The sequence below is a fragment of the Hyla sarda genome, chromosome 1 (assembly GCF_029499605.1).
Source record: "Hyla sarda isolate aHylSar1 chromosome 1, aHylSar1.hap1, whole genome shotgun sequence".
In the NCBI taxonomy this organism is placed as follows: domain Eukaryota; kingdom Metazoa; phylum Chordata; class Amphibia; order Anura; family Hylidae; genus Hyla; species Hyla sarda.
Genome location: NC_079189.1, coordinates 498,147,040 through 498,163,070, shown reverse-complemented (window position 1 = coordinate 498,163,070; position 16,031 = coordinate 498,147,040). Strand labels below are relative to the sequence as shown.

The following is a 16,031-nucleotide window of genomic DNA, read 5'->3' as shown; positions in this document are numbered from 1 at the left end:
TTTAAGCATAATTGCCCTATATATGTATTGTTTTTGAACAAAGGCAAGATGCGGTAATAAGAATATGATATAAAATTTCCCACTTCTATCTCAAAATTTGCTGGGCTGAAAGGGTTATACGTTCTAGGCCAGAAAGTGATTTCATGTTAATGCAGACTGGTGTTGTAGTTGAATATATAAAAACTAAACTCTTGCCCAGGCACTTCATGAACATGTTTTGACATGATCTGGATTTATGGGCATCATTCTGTTGTGTTTTTTTAAGGTATGTCACACTGCGGAATCTCCGCTCGCAGAATTCCGCGAGCAGAGATTCCATATGGCGACTGCCGCTGAAAATACTTGGGCAGTAGGACCGCGCCGCACTGTGCTGTCACCATTGACTGCTATGCAGTGCTCGCCGAATTCCGCACAAAGAATGAACATGTTCATTCTCTGTGCGGAACAATTTCCGCCACTGGAATTCTTCAGTGTGAACGGGTCATTCGGAAGACCGATTCACACTGATGGTAATGTTCACTGAGCGAATTACACTGGCGGAATTCCACAGTGTGAACATATCCTTATAGCCATTTAGAAACTAATAGCTTGCTATTGCCTATCCATTATCTACAGTAAGTATTTCTGGACAAAGCATTTTGAGTGGTTTAAATACTTTATATTACTTTTTTACTAAACCATCCTCTAGACATATGGCCTCCGAGGATTCCAACACTACAGGTTGAGGAAACTCAGGGTATCCAAGATATAATACTGATAGATTCTTGTGTGGTTCTGCCCATAACACTTAAGGGGGGGTGTAATGAGGCACAGCGGTTAGTTGGAAAATTCCCCCCCCCCCCCCCCCCCCCCTCTCTCTCTCCTCTTTTTTTTTTTTTTCAGTGTCTGTGCCTGAGCCCCACTGTCAGGACATATAGTTAACAGTACACATGCTTTGCTGTAGCTGTTATACACAGCACAATCCTTTTTGCACTTATAGTTGTTGTGTTTTACTGATGGATTCCAATTGACTTTTATAAGGGTCCTTTTGTTTTTATAAGATGAATAGCACTGCAAGCTGTGCTTTTATTCTCATCCTTTGCAAGTGTGTACACAGTCTAATATATGCAGCTTCTTTTATATTTATTTATTTTATGCACATATTTAAGTCATTAACAAATAAGGCTTGATTTACATATAATGTTTTGGCTTGTAAGGTGCTTATTCTGTATGATTTATTAGCTTGTAGAGATTGGACTAGGAGAGACACATTGCTCTCATGCTGACAAAATACAGAGACAACGAGACCTACCTTCTGACCCTGTCATCTCATTATATCCTTACTGCGAATACAGTGATCCAAAATGTTTTGCGTGGTCATTGTTTATCACAACAATCTGTAGTTCTAAGGTGAATTATTGAGAAAGTCTCTACCTGGGCATCCTAATATCATTCATGGTTGTTAATAAGTGTATGCTATTATATATAATACTTTGTCAGTGATATACAGCAAGGGATATTAACGGATATAGTTTATTGAATGTATCTAAATGTTATAAATCAACTTTCAGACAATAACAATGGTATCCATTCAGACTGATGCCTTGTCATATTGTATTTACTAATAGTCCTTAAATACAATTACTCAGCCCAGGCATGCTTTGGAATGTAATTTGCCCATCTTCTGTAGTATATAGCAGACAATTCGCCTCGTTGCCTTGGCTCTAGCAGTTGTAGCCTGGAAAGATGCACAAGGTCATGTGATGCTGCAGCAAAGACAGTCAGTGCCTTAGAGCAGGCTCGATATCTTGTGCTAGAGCTCAGCTGGTGGAGGATGGTTTTCCAGCTCTCACATCACATCCTTTGTCTACCAGGGCTGTAATCCCCAGCCGGCACACATCCTTTTTTCACAGAATCTTGGCTCACAGTCTGGACTGCTAATCTGCCATCTCTAGGATGTTACTTGGCTTAGTCGGGGGGATTTATGACAAGCAATGACCTGGTACCCTGACAGTTTGGAGAGTCAGCGAGTGTGGAGATTGCTTTGTTGTGTGGATCCATGTAACTCATGTTCACTGTTGCATTAGCAGAGGCCGCCGCAGAACAAGCATGAACCTGGAAGCAGGGAGGCAGAGAAGCCTCTTGATGGACAAGGGACCTTGGATGTCGCCACAAGCAGCACTGCTGGAAATGGCCAGGTGAAAGAAAATGTATATTATCCATTTTTACTTCCTGATTTTAGTTCACTTTAATTGTTCCAGATTTCTTCTGTATAGCTGCATGTATGTTTTGTAATAAGGCTAGTGATATATGACCAAGCTGGATAGAGTTCAGCAGAGGTTTGTTAGTGATGGATGATAGGAGATAAAGAATTAGCAAATCTTTTTGTGCTGGAGTTGAAAATACTGTGCTGTCAGTTCTGTAGTACTGTGTTTCAGCAAAATTGCTGATAATTTTCTTTGTTCAAGCAGACTGCAGATATTATTTTTAAAATTTGAAGATACAATGATGAATATCAGCCTAGCAAATGTTTGTCCCCATTAGGATAGTAATAGAGCTAGAGAGTTAAAACATAAAGATGTAGCCTATATGTACTCTTATTACAGTGGTTTTGAATGGGTAATTGCATTACGTTAGGTGCATTATGTAGTGCAGGTTAAGAGTAATACAGTTAAGCTCCATGTATGACAAAAGGGTTAACAACATTTTTGCTATAATTTTAAATCAAGATATTATGGATATAATCAATCTGATATATATATATATATATATATATATATATATATATATATAATTTTTTTTTTTTTTTTTTTTTTTTTGTATTGCTGAATAGCTACACTTGATCAGCTTTATGATACATGCAATATAAAATATTGACAAACGCACTAGATTCATAGAAATATCATATAGTTGGAAATTAGGTGCTACTGTATTGACTGTTGTATGATATTTGCTGGCAGAGTTATGGTGAAAGGTTTAAGTAGTGGTCCCTAACCTTCTCCAACTTGTGAGCCATGGTCAACTTTGAGTTGTGGTATGGTGTCATATGCAATTTAAAAAGTTAAGTGGGTTCTTTTGTAAAATATGTAATTTTACATACAGGTATCATACAATCCAAAATAGCTGTTAAGAATGGTTCAGAGTCTTTTTTTTTTCTGGTACAATGGGCCTGGAATGGGGTTAAAAAAAAAAAACCTGTTCTCACTTGCCTCGCCATTGCAAAAGTGTCTGTTAAAAAGCACTTCCTAGCTGTTGTGACTAAAGAGTGATTTGCAGGGAAGGACTGGGCTCCGTTGAAACAGCTTTGGCTGGGGATTGGAACAGGTGAGCATATCTTTTTGTTTTTACTTCTGCATGAGCCCATTTCACTGGACTACAGTTATGTCAGCCATTTTGTCAGGGTGGGTCACGTGGCTCCACAGCTGCTGGTCAGGGACTACTGGTTTAATAACTTTAAAGGGGTATTCCGCCCCTAGCCATCTTATCCCCTATCCACAGGATAAGGGGATAAGATGTCAGATCGCCGCGGTCCCGCTGCTGGGGACCCCCGGGATCCCCGCTGCGGCACCGCGCTATCATTACAGCACAGAGAGAGTTCGCTCTGTGCGTAATGACGGGCGATACAGGGGCCGGAGCATCGTTACGTCACGGCTCTGCACCTCGTGATGTCACGGCCCGCCCCTTTCAATACAAGTCTATGGGAGGGGGCGTGGCGGTCGTCACGCCCCCTCCCATAGACTTGCATTAAGGGGACAGGCCGTGATGTCACGAGGGGCGGCGCCATGACGTCACGCTGCTCCGTCCCCCGTATCGCCCGTCATTACGCACAGAGCGAACTCACTCTGTGCTGTAATGATAGCACGATGCCGCAGCGGGGATCCCGGGGGTCCCCAGCAGCGGGACCGCGGCGATCTGACATCTTATCCCCTATCCTTTGGATAGGGGATAAGATGGCTAGGGGCGGAATACCCCTTTAAGTACCTCTCATTAAAAGGGTACTCCGGTGGAAAACTTTTTATTTTTTTATCAACTGGTGCCAGAAAGTTAAACAGATTTGGAAATTACTTCTATTAAAAAAATCTTTATTCTTCCAGTACTTATTAGCGGCTGAATACTACAGAGGAAATTCTTTTCTTTTTGGAACACAGTGCTCTCTGCTGACATCACGAGCACAGTGCTCTCTGCTGACATCACGAGCACAGTGCTCTCTGCTGACATCACAAGCACAGTGCTCTCTGCTGACATCTCTGTCCATTTTAGGAACTGTTCAGAGCAGCATATGTTTTCTATGGGGATTTTCTCCTACTCTGGACAGTTCTTAAAATGGACAGAGATGTCAGCAGAGAGCACTGTGCTCGTGATGTCAGCAGAGAGCACTGTGTTCCAAAAAGAAAAGCATTTCCTCTGTAGTATTCAGCAGCTAATAAGTACTGGAAGGATTAAGATTTTTTAATAGAAGTAATTTACAAATCTGTTTAACTTTCTGGCACCAGTTGATAAAAAAAAAAAAAAAAAAAAAAATTTCCACCGGAGTACCCCTTTAACTTGATACATTTTATAATCCTCCCAGTTCACTGCCTCCATCATGATAAACCACCCCCTGCCTTTATTTTTTACCTTGATATTGCTCTGTATTTTCTGCTCAGCCCCAGGTTCAGGTTCACAGCAGGTGTGACATCATCTGAAGCCATACAGGGGAGAATTTCCTCCCTTACTCTGCAACCAACAGCAAATGGCAGTTAAGTGTGAGATGAGCTATGATTGGATAAGGCTGCACACACACCCCTCAGCACTCCAGACTGCATTTCCTGTGTTTGGACTTCTGCCAGCAGGAGTCCAAAGTCTGTGTAAAAGATGGGGGGGGAAATGTGCTCTGAACAAGTAGGGAGACACCTAGTGGCAGCTTTTTTTAAACACAAATAAAACATAGAAAACTTAATTATTATTTTTTTTTTTTTTAAAGTATATTAGAAATATTTTTTTATTTACCATAAGGAGTGCAATAGCAAAAATTTGTTTTAATGAGAGTGCCCATTTAAGGGTATATTCACACGTTCAGGTTTTTAATTGCAATTTTTAAATACAAAGCCAGGAACAGATCATAAATGGAGTTAACATATAGAGGAAAGACTGAGGCTTCTCCTATTTTTCCAATTTATTCTGGCTTTGCTTGTAATAATTGTAAATCAAAACCTGAACATGTGAACACACCCTAAGAATTCACACAGTATCAAGGATATTGGTGTTTGCTAGACGACACTGCTCTGCAATCTTTACTATTGTTTTCTTTGAAGAAATATGTACAATATTATAGCATGTAAAATTGATTGGTTACAATTTGGTGAAATGTCTGCCACCTATTATACCTACCAGAGAACCATATGTTCTCTAGTTCAGTGGCAGGAGGGACTGTCCTTTATCTAAGTGTGCTCAATAAAAGAAGGTTATTAATGAATACGTAGTGAAACAGCTTTGACCAAATATGCTTTATGCAGTAAACAGTTTTAATTTTTATATGTAATTGGTTGTAGCATATTTAAAAGGTGCAATGCCTGAATATGCAGATGCTACCATACAGAGTCCTTTTATGCAGCTTCACTTTACCAATTTAGAGATACATTTTGTGTATTACACTTAGTATTGAATAGTGTTTTCCCTCCAGATGGCTAGTGGCCGGAGCTACTATATAGGGCCTTTCATGGGACATCTGGGCAATCTTCTGGTCTGTGAGTGCTGCAAGGGTGGAGAAGGTTAATCACTGTATGACTTTAATGGATCGAGCTGTAATCCCTTCATACCCCTGAGACCGAGCCCTTATGCTTCTGTGTTTCTGGACCAGTGAATATTTTATGTTGTTGTGACTTGTGAGAAGGAACAAAAGGAGCACACGCTCTATCATAGAAACATAGAAGGTGTCTGCAGATAAGAACCATTTGGCCCATCTAGCTGCCCAATAATATGAATCCTATCAATAGTCCCTGGCCCTATCATATATGAAGGATAGCCTTATGCCTATCCCATGTATGCTTAAAGGGGTACTCCGCCCCTGGCATCTTATCCCCTATCCAAAGGATAGGGGATAAGATGTTAGATCGCCGCGGTCCCACTGCTGGGGACCCCGGGGATCGCTGCTGCAGCATCCCGCTATCATTACTGCACAGAGCGAGTTCGCTCTGTGCGTAATGACGGGCGATACAGGGGCCGGAGCAGCGTGATGTCATGGCTCCGCCCCTCATGAAATCACGGCCCGTCCCCTTAATGCAAGTCTATGGCAGGGGGCGTGACGACCGCCACGCCCCCTCCCATAGACTTGTATTGACGGGGGCAGGCCGTGACGTCACGAGTGGCGGAGCCGTGACGTAACGATGCTCCGGCCCCTGTATTGCCCGTCATTACGTGCAGAACGATCTCGCTCTGCGCAGTAATGATAGCGGGGTGCTGCAGCAGCGATCCCCGGGGTCCCCAGCAGCGGGACCCCGGCGATCTGACATCTTATCCCCTATCCTTTGGATAGGGGATAAGATGTCTAGGGGCGGAGTACCCCTTTAAAGGGGTACTTATTTATTTATTTATTTTTTTAAATCAACTGGTGCCAGAAAGTTAAAAGATTTGTAAATTACTTCTATTAAAGAAAAATCTTAATCCTTCCTGTACTTTTTAGCTGCTGAATACTACAGAGGAAATTATTTTCTTTTTGCAACACAGAGCTCTCTGATGAATCACGAACACAGTGCTCTCTGCTGACATCTCTGTCCATTTTAAGAACTGTTCAGAGTAGGAGAAGATCCCCATAGCAAACATATACTGCTCTGGACAGTTCCTGAAATGGACAGAGATGTCAGCAGAGAGCACTGTGCTCATGATGTCAGAAGAGAGCACTGTGTTCCAAAAAGAAAAGAATTTCCTTTGTAGTATTCAGCAGCTAATAAGTACTGGAAGGATAAAGATTTTTTAATAGAGGAAATTTACAAATCTGTCTTTCTGGCACCAGTTGATTTAAAAAAAAAAAAAGTTTTCCACCAGAGTACCCCTTTAACCACTTAACGACGCAGAACGTATATTTACGTCCTGCGCCGGCTCCCGCAATATGAAGCGGGGTCTTGCTGCAACCCCGCATCACATCGCATCGGTCCCGGCGCTCATCAACGGCCGAGACCCGCGGCTAATACCACACATCGCCGATCGCGGCAATGTGCGGTATTCACCCTTTAGAAGCGGCGATGAAAGCTGACCGCCGCTTCTAAAGCGAAAGTTAAACTATCCCGGCTTGTCAGTCAGGCTGTTCGGGACTGCCGCAGTGAAATCGCGGCGTCCCGAACATCTTACAGGACACCGGGAGGGCCCTTACCTGCCTCCTCGGTGTCCGATCGACGGAGCGTGCCTGAGATCCAGGCAGGAGCAGTTAATACACGCCAGTGATCAGCATGAGAGATCAGTGTGTGCAGTGTTATAGGTCCCTATGGGACCTATAACACTGTAAAAAAAAAAAGTGTTAATTAAGGTCATTTAACTTCTTCCCTAATAAAAGTTTGAATCGCCCCCCTTTTCCCATAAAAAAATAAGTGTAAATAAAAATAAACATATGTGGTATCGCAGCATGCGTAAATGTCCGAACTATAAAAATATATAATTAAACCGCACGGTCAATGGCGTACGCGCAAAAAAATTCCAAAGTCCAAAAAAGCGTATTTTTGGTCACTTTTTATACCATTAAAAATTAATAAAAAGTGATCAAAAAGTCCGATCAAAACAAAAATTGTACCTATAAAAACTTCAGATCACGTTCGCAAAAAATTAGTCCTTATACCGCCCTGTACGTGGAAAAATAAAAAAGTTATAGGGGTCAGAAGATGACATTTTTAAATGTATACATTTTCCTGCATGTAGTTATGATTTTTTCCAGAAGTACGAAAAAATCAAACCTATATAAGTAGGGTATCATTTTAACCATATGGACCTACAGAATAATAAGGTGTCATTTTTACCTAAATATGCACTGTGTAGAAACGGAAGCCCCCAAAAGTAACAAAATGGCGTTTTTTCTTTGATTTTTTTTCCGTTTCGCCATGAATTTTTGGGTAAAATGACTGTCACTGCAAAGTATAATTGGTGACGCAAAAAAAATAAGCCATAATATGGATTTTTAGGTGGAAAATTGAAAGGGTTATGATTTTTAAAAGGTAAGGAGGAAAAAACGAAAGTGCAAAAACTGAAAAACCCTGAGTCCTTAACGGGTTAAACTCCTTCACTGTATTTGCAGCTACCACTTCTGCAGGAAGGCTATTCCATGCATCCACTACTCTCTAAGTAAAGTAATACTTCCTAATATTACTTTTAAACCTTTGCCCCTCTAATTTAAAACTATGTCCTCTTGGGGTAATTTTTCTTTTAACCCCTTAAGGACTCGGGGTTTTTCAGTTTTTGCACTTTCATTTTTCTCCTCCTTACCTTTAAAAAAAATCATAATTCTTTCAATTTTGGACCTAAAAATCCATATGATGACTTATTTTTTGCCCCACCAATTCTATTTTGTAATGACATCAGTCATTTTACCCCAAAATCTACGGCGAAACGGGGAAAAAAAATAATTGTTCGACAAATTGAAGAAAATACGCCATTTTGTAACTTTTGGGGGCTTCCGTTTCTAAGCAGTACATTTTTCAATAAAAAATGACACCTTCTCTTTATTTTATAGGTCCATACGAGTAAAATCATGCTCTACTTATAGGTTTGATTTTGTCGTACTTCTGGAAAAAATCATAACTACATGCATGAAAATCTATGTTTAAAATTGTCATTTTCTGACCCCTATAACTTTATTTTTCCCCGTACAGGGTGGTATTTGGGCTCATTTGTTGCGCCGTGATCTGAAATTTTTAGTGGTACAATTTTTGTATTGATCAGACTTTTTGATCGCTATTTTTTTCATGATATAAAAAGTGACCAAAAATACGCTATTTTGGACTTTGGATTTTTTCTTGTGCATACGCCATTGACCGTGCGGCTTAATTAATTATATATTTTTATAATTCTGACCTTTCCGCACACTGGGATACCACATATGTTTATTTTTATTTACACTGGTGTTGTTGTTTTTTTTAAATCGGAGAAGGGGGGTGATTCAAACTTTTAACAGGGAAGGGGTTAAATGATCTTTAACTTTTTTCTTTTCACTTTTTTTTTGGCAATGTTATAGCCCCCATAGGGGGCTATAACACTAACTGCACACCCTGATCTTTTACGTTGATCATTGTTATCCCATAGGATAACATCGATCAATGATTCTGCCGATGGTTTGCTCATGCCTGGATTTCAGGCACGGAGCAGTCATTCGGCGATTGGACATGCAGGAGGAAGGTAGGGACCCTCCACTTGTCCTCCAGCTGTTCAGGATGCTGCCATTTAGTCACGGCGGTCCCGAACTGCCCACTGAGCTAGCCATGAGTAGTTTACTTTCACTTTAGACGCGGCAATCAACTTTGAACACTGTGTCTAAAGGTTAATAGCGCACGTTATAGAAAGGGAGCAGACTCGGCGTACAGGTACACCTTGCGTCCTTAAGAGGTTAAATATACTCCCCTCCTTTACCGTGTTGATTCCCATTATGTATTTAACATTTTCTATCATATCCCCTCTGTCTCTTCTTTCTTCCAAGCTATACATGTTAAAGTCCTTTAACCTTTCCTGGTAAGTTTTATCCTGCAATCCATGTACTGAACTCTCTAGAGTATCTATATCCTTTTGAAGATATGGTCTCCAGTACTGCGCACAATACTCCAGTGTTCTGTACAGCGGCATGAGCACTTCTCTCTTTCTACTGCTTATACCTCTCTTTATACCTCTCCTTATACAGCCAAGCATTCTGCTAGCGTTTCCTGCTGCTCTATTACATTGTCTTCCTACCTTTTAAGTCTTCTGACATAATTACTCCTAAATCCCTTTCCTCAGATACTGAGGTCAGGACCGTGTCAAATATTCTATATTCTGCCCGAGGGTTTTTACGCCCCAGGTGTATTATCTTGCACTTATCCACATTAAATTTCAGTGGCCAGAGTTCTGACCATTATTCTAGTTTTCCTAAATCCTTTTCCATTTGGCATATCCCTCCAGGAACATCAACCCTGTTATATATCTTTGTGTCATCAGCAAAAAGGAATACCTTACCATCGAGACCTTTTGCAATATCACTAATGAAGATATTAAACATTGGTCCCAGTACAGATCCCTGAGCTACCCCACTGGTAACAAGACCTTGCTCTGAATATACACCATTGACTACTACCCTCTGTTGTCTGTCACTGAGACACTGCCTTATCCACGCAACAATATGGGAGTCCAAGCTCAATGGCTGTAGTTTAAAAAGTCTTCTATGTGGGACAGTGTCAAAAGCCTTACTAAAATCTAGATATGCAATGTCTACTGCCCCTCCACCATCTAATATTTTAGTCACCCAGTCAAAAAAATCTATAAGATTTGTTTGACATGATTTCCCTGAAGTAAACCCATGTTCTTTTTCATCATGCAAACCATGGGATTTTAGATGTTCCACAATTCTATCCTTTAGTTAGGGTTTCCATTAATTTCTTGATGTCAGACTTACTGGCCTATAGTTGCTTGATTCCTCCCTAATACCTTTCTTGTGAATGGGTGCGACATTTGCTAATTTGCAATTTTCCGTGATGACTCCTGTTACCAGTGATTGGTTAAATAAATCTGTTAACTGTTTTGCTAGGGCACCACTAAGCTTTTTTAATAATTTGGGGTGTATCCCATCAGGCCCCTGTGACTTAATTATCTTAACTTTAGAGAGCAAACGTAGAACCTCTTCCTCTGTAAAGACACATGCATCAAATGATTCATTAGTCTTCCTCCCTAATGGAGGTCCTTTTACTTCTTTTTCATCTGTAAAAACTGAACAGAAGTATTCATTAAGGCAGTCGGCTAGCCCTTTATTCTCTTCTACATACCTCCCTTCCTTTTGTTTTTAATTTAGTTATTCCTTGTTGATTTCCTTTTTTCATTTACATATCTGAAGAATGTCTTATCCCCTTTCTTTCACAGACTGAGCTAGTTTTTCTTCTGCCTGCGCTTTAGAAGTTCCTATAACTTGCTTGGCCTCTTTCTGCCTAGTCTTGTAGATTTCCCTATCCTCATTGCTCTGCTTTTCTTTTTATAATTACTAAATGCTATCTTTTTTTCTTTTTTTTTTTTTTTTTTTTTTTTTTATGAATTTGGCCACTTCTGTTGAGTACCACAGTAGTTTCTTCTTTTTTCTGCTTTTCCTGACTAATGCAATTTTCTGTTGCCTTCAATAATGCATCTTTTAAGTAGTCCCATTTCTCCTGGACTCATTTATGACTAATCTCATTTTTGAAAAGTCTGTTTTTCTAAAATCTAAAACTTTTGTTTTTCTGTGGTGTGACTTCTTCACCGTTCTCATATTAAACCACACCGACTGGTGATCACTAGATCCCAAGCTTTCGCCTACAATAACATCATATACCAAATCCCCATTTGTGAATACCAAATCCAAAATGGCCTCCCTTCGGGTTGGCACCTCAACCACTTGTTGTAGAGATAATCCCAGTAGGGAATTTAGAATATCTGTACTCCTGGCAGAACTAGCTATTTTGGTTTTCCAGTTTATATCCGGAAGATTGAAGTCTCCCATAATGATAACTTCTCCTTTCATTGTCATTTTAGCTATTTCTTCAACTAGTAGATCATCTAATTCTTTAACTAGGTCTGGTGGTCTGTATGTCACACTTACACAAGTTACTCTCTAATTACCAAACTGCAACATAACCCTTGGCCTCACTAATTTATATTAGGTTAGATTTTATGCTATCTTTGACATAAAGGGCCACTTCTACTCCCCCTTTCTTGCCTTCTCTGTCTCTTCTGTATAAAGAGTATCCTGGTATGGTTATCTCCCAGACATTACTTTCATTAACCCCTTAAGGACTCAGCGTTTTCCGTTTTTTCATTTTTTCCTAATCACCCTCTAAAAATCATAACTCTTTAAATTTTGCACATAAAATTCTACTTTGCAGTGACATTAGTAATTTTACCCCAAAAAATCCACGGCGAAACGGAAAAAAATTCATTGTGCGACAAAATTGAAGAAAAAATGTCATTTTGTAAATTTTGGTGGCTTCAGTTTCTACGCAGTGCATTTTTCGGTAAAAATAACACCTTATCTTTATTCTGTAGGTCCATACGGTTAAAATGATACCCTACTTATATAGGTTGGATATTGTCGTACTTCGAAAAAAAATCATAACTACATGCAGGGAAATTTATACGTTTAAAATTGTCATCTTTTGACCCCTATAACTTTTTTATTTTTCCGTGTACGGGCCAGTGTGAGGGCTCATTTTTTGTGCCGTGTTCTGAAGTTTTTAGTGGTACCAATTGGCATTGATCGGACTTTTTGATCGCTTTTTATTCATTTTTTTATTAAATAAAAAGTGTCCAATAATACGCTATTTTGGACTTTGAAATTTTTTTGCACGTACGCCATTGACCGTGCAGTTTAGTTATATATTTTTATAGTTCGGACATTTACGCATGCGGCGATACCACATATTTTTATTTACACAGTTTTTTCATTATGGGAAAAGGGGGGTGATTCAAACTTTTATTAGGGAAGGGGTTAAATTATCTTAAACTTTTTTTTTTTTTCCCTTTTTTTGCAGTGCTATAGCCATAGCTTTGCATGGATCAGCGAGATAGGGGCTCGATTGCTCAAGCCTGTAGCTCAGGCTTGGAGCAATCAAACCCAGATCGGATGCGACGAAGCAAGGTAAGGGGACCTCTGCTTGCGTATTTGCTGATCAGGACATCGCGATTTTATCGCGATAGTCCCGATCAGCCCGCCTGAGCTGCCGGGAAGCGTTTACTTTCATTTTCAGCATGGCGATCAATTTTGATCGCCGCATCTGAAGGGTTAATAGCGTGCGGCACAACTATCGCTACCGCGCGCTATTAGCCCAGGGTCCTGGCTATGAATAGCAGCCGGGACCGACCCGGTGTGATGGGGGTCACGGCGTGACCCCGTTTTAAACACTGGGCGCAAGGGCGTTCAGGTATATTGGACATTTCTGAAAGTGTCATGGGTGAGCTGCTTTAGTGCTTTGTTTGCTTACTAGTGAAGTGTTACAGCTAGATACATATTTTCCATTACAGGTACATTGTTTGCGTGTTGCTAAAATAACAAGGATGCTTAAAGGAGTATTCCAGTGTTTAAAAAACAATACTATGCTATTGGGGAAAAATTTGAAACAAAGCCATTCCTACCTAGTTCTATAAACCCCCTTCCCCCCACAACTCTGGTTTGGCTCTGTCTGGTCCCCTGATTTTCTGTCTTCCTGCTTCCAAGGTGAGCGCTACAGCAGGACATGCAGGCTGAGCCAGTAACTGGCTACAGCAGTGTCCTATCTCGGCCAGTGACTGACTGAACAGGCAGGTCCTGTCCTGAGAGCTTGTCTCAGATCAGGGGACCTGACAGAGTAAAATGGGAGCTTGTTGGGGGTAGGGGGACCGGAGGTAGGAAGTATGGCTTTTTTATTTTTTTTTTTCTACTTCACTCCCTCTACCTTTATATACCTGGAAATTAAGCAATTGTTTTAAACTATTTTGTATTGATAATTACAGGCTACCCCAACTCGGGGGGATCACGAGACTGCCAGTGTTATGAGCTCAAACAGTACTTACTCCGTTCCACGAAGACTGACCAGTCATCTTGGTACCAAGGTAAGTGGAATTTGTGTAATACCTTTTACCAAAGTTGCTAAAACCGCGCTCTGTATTTAGATTTTAAAGGGGTACTCCACCCCTAGACATCTTATCCCCTATCTAGGGGTTAAGATGTCTGATCGTGGGGGGTCTGACTGCTGGGATCTCGTGCATTCCCCAGTGTTCTGAACATTATGTTTAGAAGGCTGGGTTTGGGCGGCTGATGTCGTGACGTCATGCCCCACCTCCTCGTGATGTCACGCCACCCCCCCTCCATTCATGTCTATGGGAGGGGACATGATGGCTGTTTTAGCAAGCATTATTTATTGCAGTAATTATGAAAGAGTAATAAGACTCCAAGTCTATAACAGATTCTGCCCTCTTGCTCTTTTACTTTCCTTATTGATTAATGGTTAACACTCTGAAATATATTAATGTGAAAAAAAATCTGTTTTTAGGTGGAAATGGTATATTCTCTTCTGTCAATGCTTGGTACTCATGACAAGGATGATATGTCTCGCACGCTACTAGCCATGTCAAGTTCCCAGGATAGTTGTATTGCCATGCGCCAGTCTGGATGTCTTCCTCTGCTCATCCAGTTACTACATGGAAATGATAAAGATTCAGTGCTGCTGGGAAACTCCCGTGGCAGTAAAGAAGCCCGTGCCAGAGCCAGTGCAGCCCTTCATAACATCATCCATTCTCAACCTGATGACAAGAGGGGAAGAAGAGAAATAAGAGTCTTACATCTTCTTGAACAAATCCGAGCCTACTGTGAAACCTGTTGGGAATGGCAAGAGGCACATGAACAAGGAATGGACCAGGACAAAAATCCAAGTATGACAGACTAATATGTATTGTTGGACATGTACACATGTCGGTGATATGACAGATTAGTGGCAGATTTTGTAACATTTACAACACAAAACTGGTCTTCCCCAAAAACTGTTTTCTGTTTTAAGGGAGTGTTATAACCTCTTCACCGTGGGAACAGCCAACACCGGGTTCTGGATGCAGACATCTTAAGTGAAGTCTGCAATGATCAACTAATTATTCAGTAACTGTAAAAGAAAAAGTAGAACTCAAGTATGTCAAGCGTACCTTAGGTAATCCAACAATGAGATTACCAATTTACAATAGGTCTACTTTCTCTTCTACGGTTACTGGATCGCAGCAGGACAGGCAGAGCCCCCATCCTGTGGCCTTCCGGACTGTGCAGCTTCCTCCATCGCACATGCTACCTCAGTAATAGGGTGCAATTTCCTCTTCCACAAGGTGAACAGCCCATCTTGACAGCTGACCTATCTGTACTGAAGCCCTAACAAGCTCTTAGTATATCAAGGGTAATACACGAGGAGCTGTCCTGTTTTTTTTTTTTCTTTCTTTATAGGTTTATCAGATAATTTTTCCTCTGCTATAGTGACTGACACTCAGTTTGGCCACTGGATTGGGTTAAGTATGGCCGACTATATGGATTTCCTTATAGCATGTATTATTTTTATTGCTGCTTTATAGTCTGTACACTGCATAGTACATCAGAGTCATATGTTAGGATTTTTTGATGTATCTCTCTGACAGGTACCTCCTAGCAGTAGTATTTTATACAGAGAAAAAGTGGTATACCAAGTATACCAGCCTGCTAGAAACCAAAAATACACTCTTTTGATCTGTCAGGTGGATTGGAACCAATTTATATGGTAAAGACAGCAATTGTAGGGTAAACTCAGCCTTACTTGTGCCTCCATCTACAGGTAATACAGGCAGTAATTTTGTAAAATTGAAAATGTAAGTGATGCCTTAGTTTTTAAACTGTTAGCTTAAAGTTCAGTTCTGAGTCACTTTAGTATGTCACTGGTTACCAATGGACATCATGCTTGATAAAATAGACAATTATTCATGTTTGGTTTCAGTGCCTGCCCCTGTGGAGCACCAGATCTGTCCTGCAGTATGTGTACTGATGAAACTCTCATTTGACGAAGAGCATAGGCATGCAATGAATGAACTTGGTAAGATCATGTACAACACACAGCCTGACAAATTAAAGGGAAAAGAAAAATTCTAAATTGCTATTGCATTTTTTGGTTTCAGGGGGATTGCAGGCTATTGCAGAGCTTTTGCAAGTTGACTGTGAAATGTATGGACTTATTAATGACCACTATAGTGTTACTCTGCGGCGGTATGCTGGAATGGCTTTGACCAACTTGACATTTGGAGATGTAGCCAATAAGGTATATATCATGAACCTACTCTTGGTCCTCTCTATATGACCATTCTCTTGGTAATCCTTTACTGTTTTTCATCATCTGATGCATATT

At 40.6% G+C, this 16,031-nt stretch overlaps 1 protein-coding gene across 8 annotated transcripts in view; it reads left to right on the top strand.

Moving 5' to 3' along the window:
- Window positions 1–16,031, top strand: part of APC (APC regulator of WNT signaling pathway) — a 190,309-nt gene that overhangs the window by 162,688 nt on the left and 11,590 nt on the right. For 5 of the 8 annotated variants that reach the window (XM_056537464.1, XM_056537467.1, XM_056537465.1 and 2 more), the window contains 5 exons: window positions 2,067–2,189; window positions 13,636–13,734; window positions 14,175–14,553; window positions 15,627–15,722; window positions 15,805–15,944. In XM_056537464.1, coding sequence (XP_056393439.1) covers window positions 2,067–2,189; window positions 13,636–13,734; window positions 14,175–14,553; window positions 15,627–15,722; window positions 15,805–15,944 — 837 coding nt within the window. The remainder of the gene's footprint in view (window positions 1–2,066; window positions 2,190–13,635; window positions 13,735–14,174; window positions 14,554–15,626; window positions 15,723–15,804; window positions 15,945–16,031) is intronic. The other 3 variants (XM_056537470.1, XM_056537468.1, XM_056537469.1) reach the window with 3 other exon arrangements.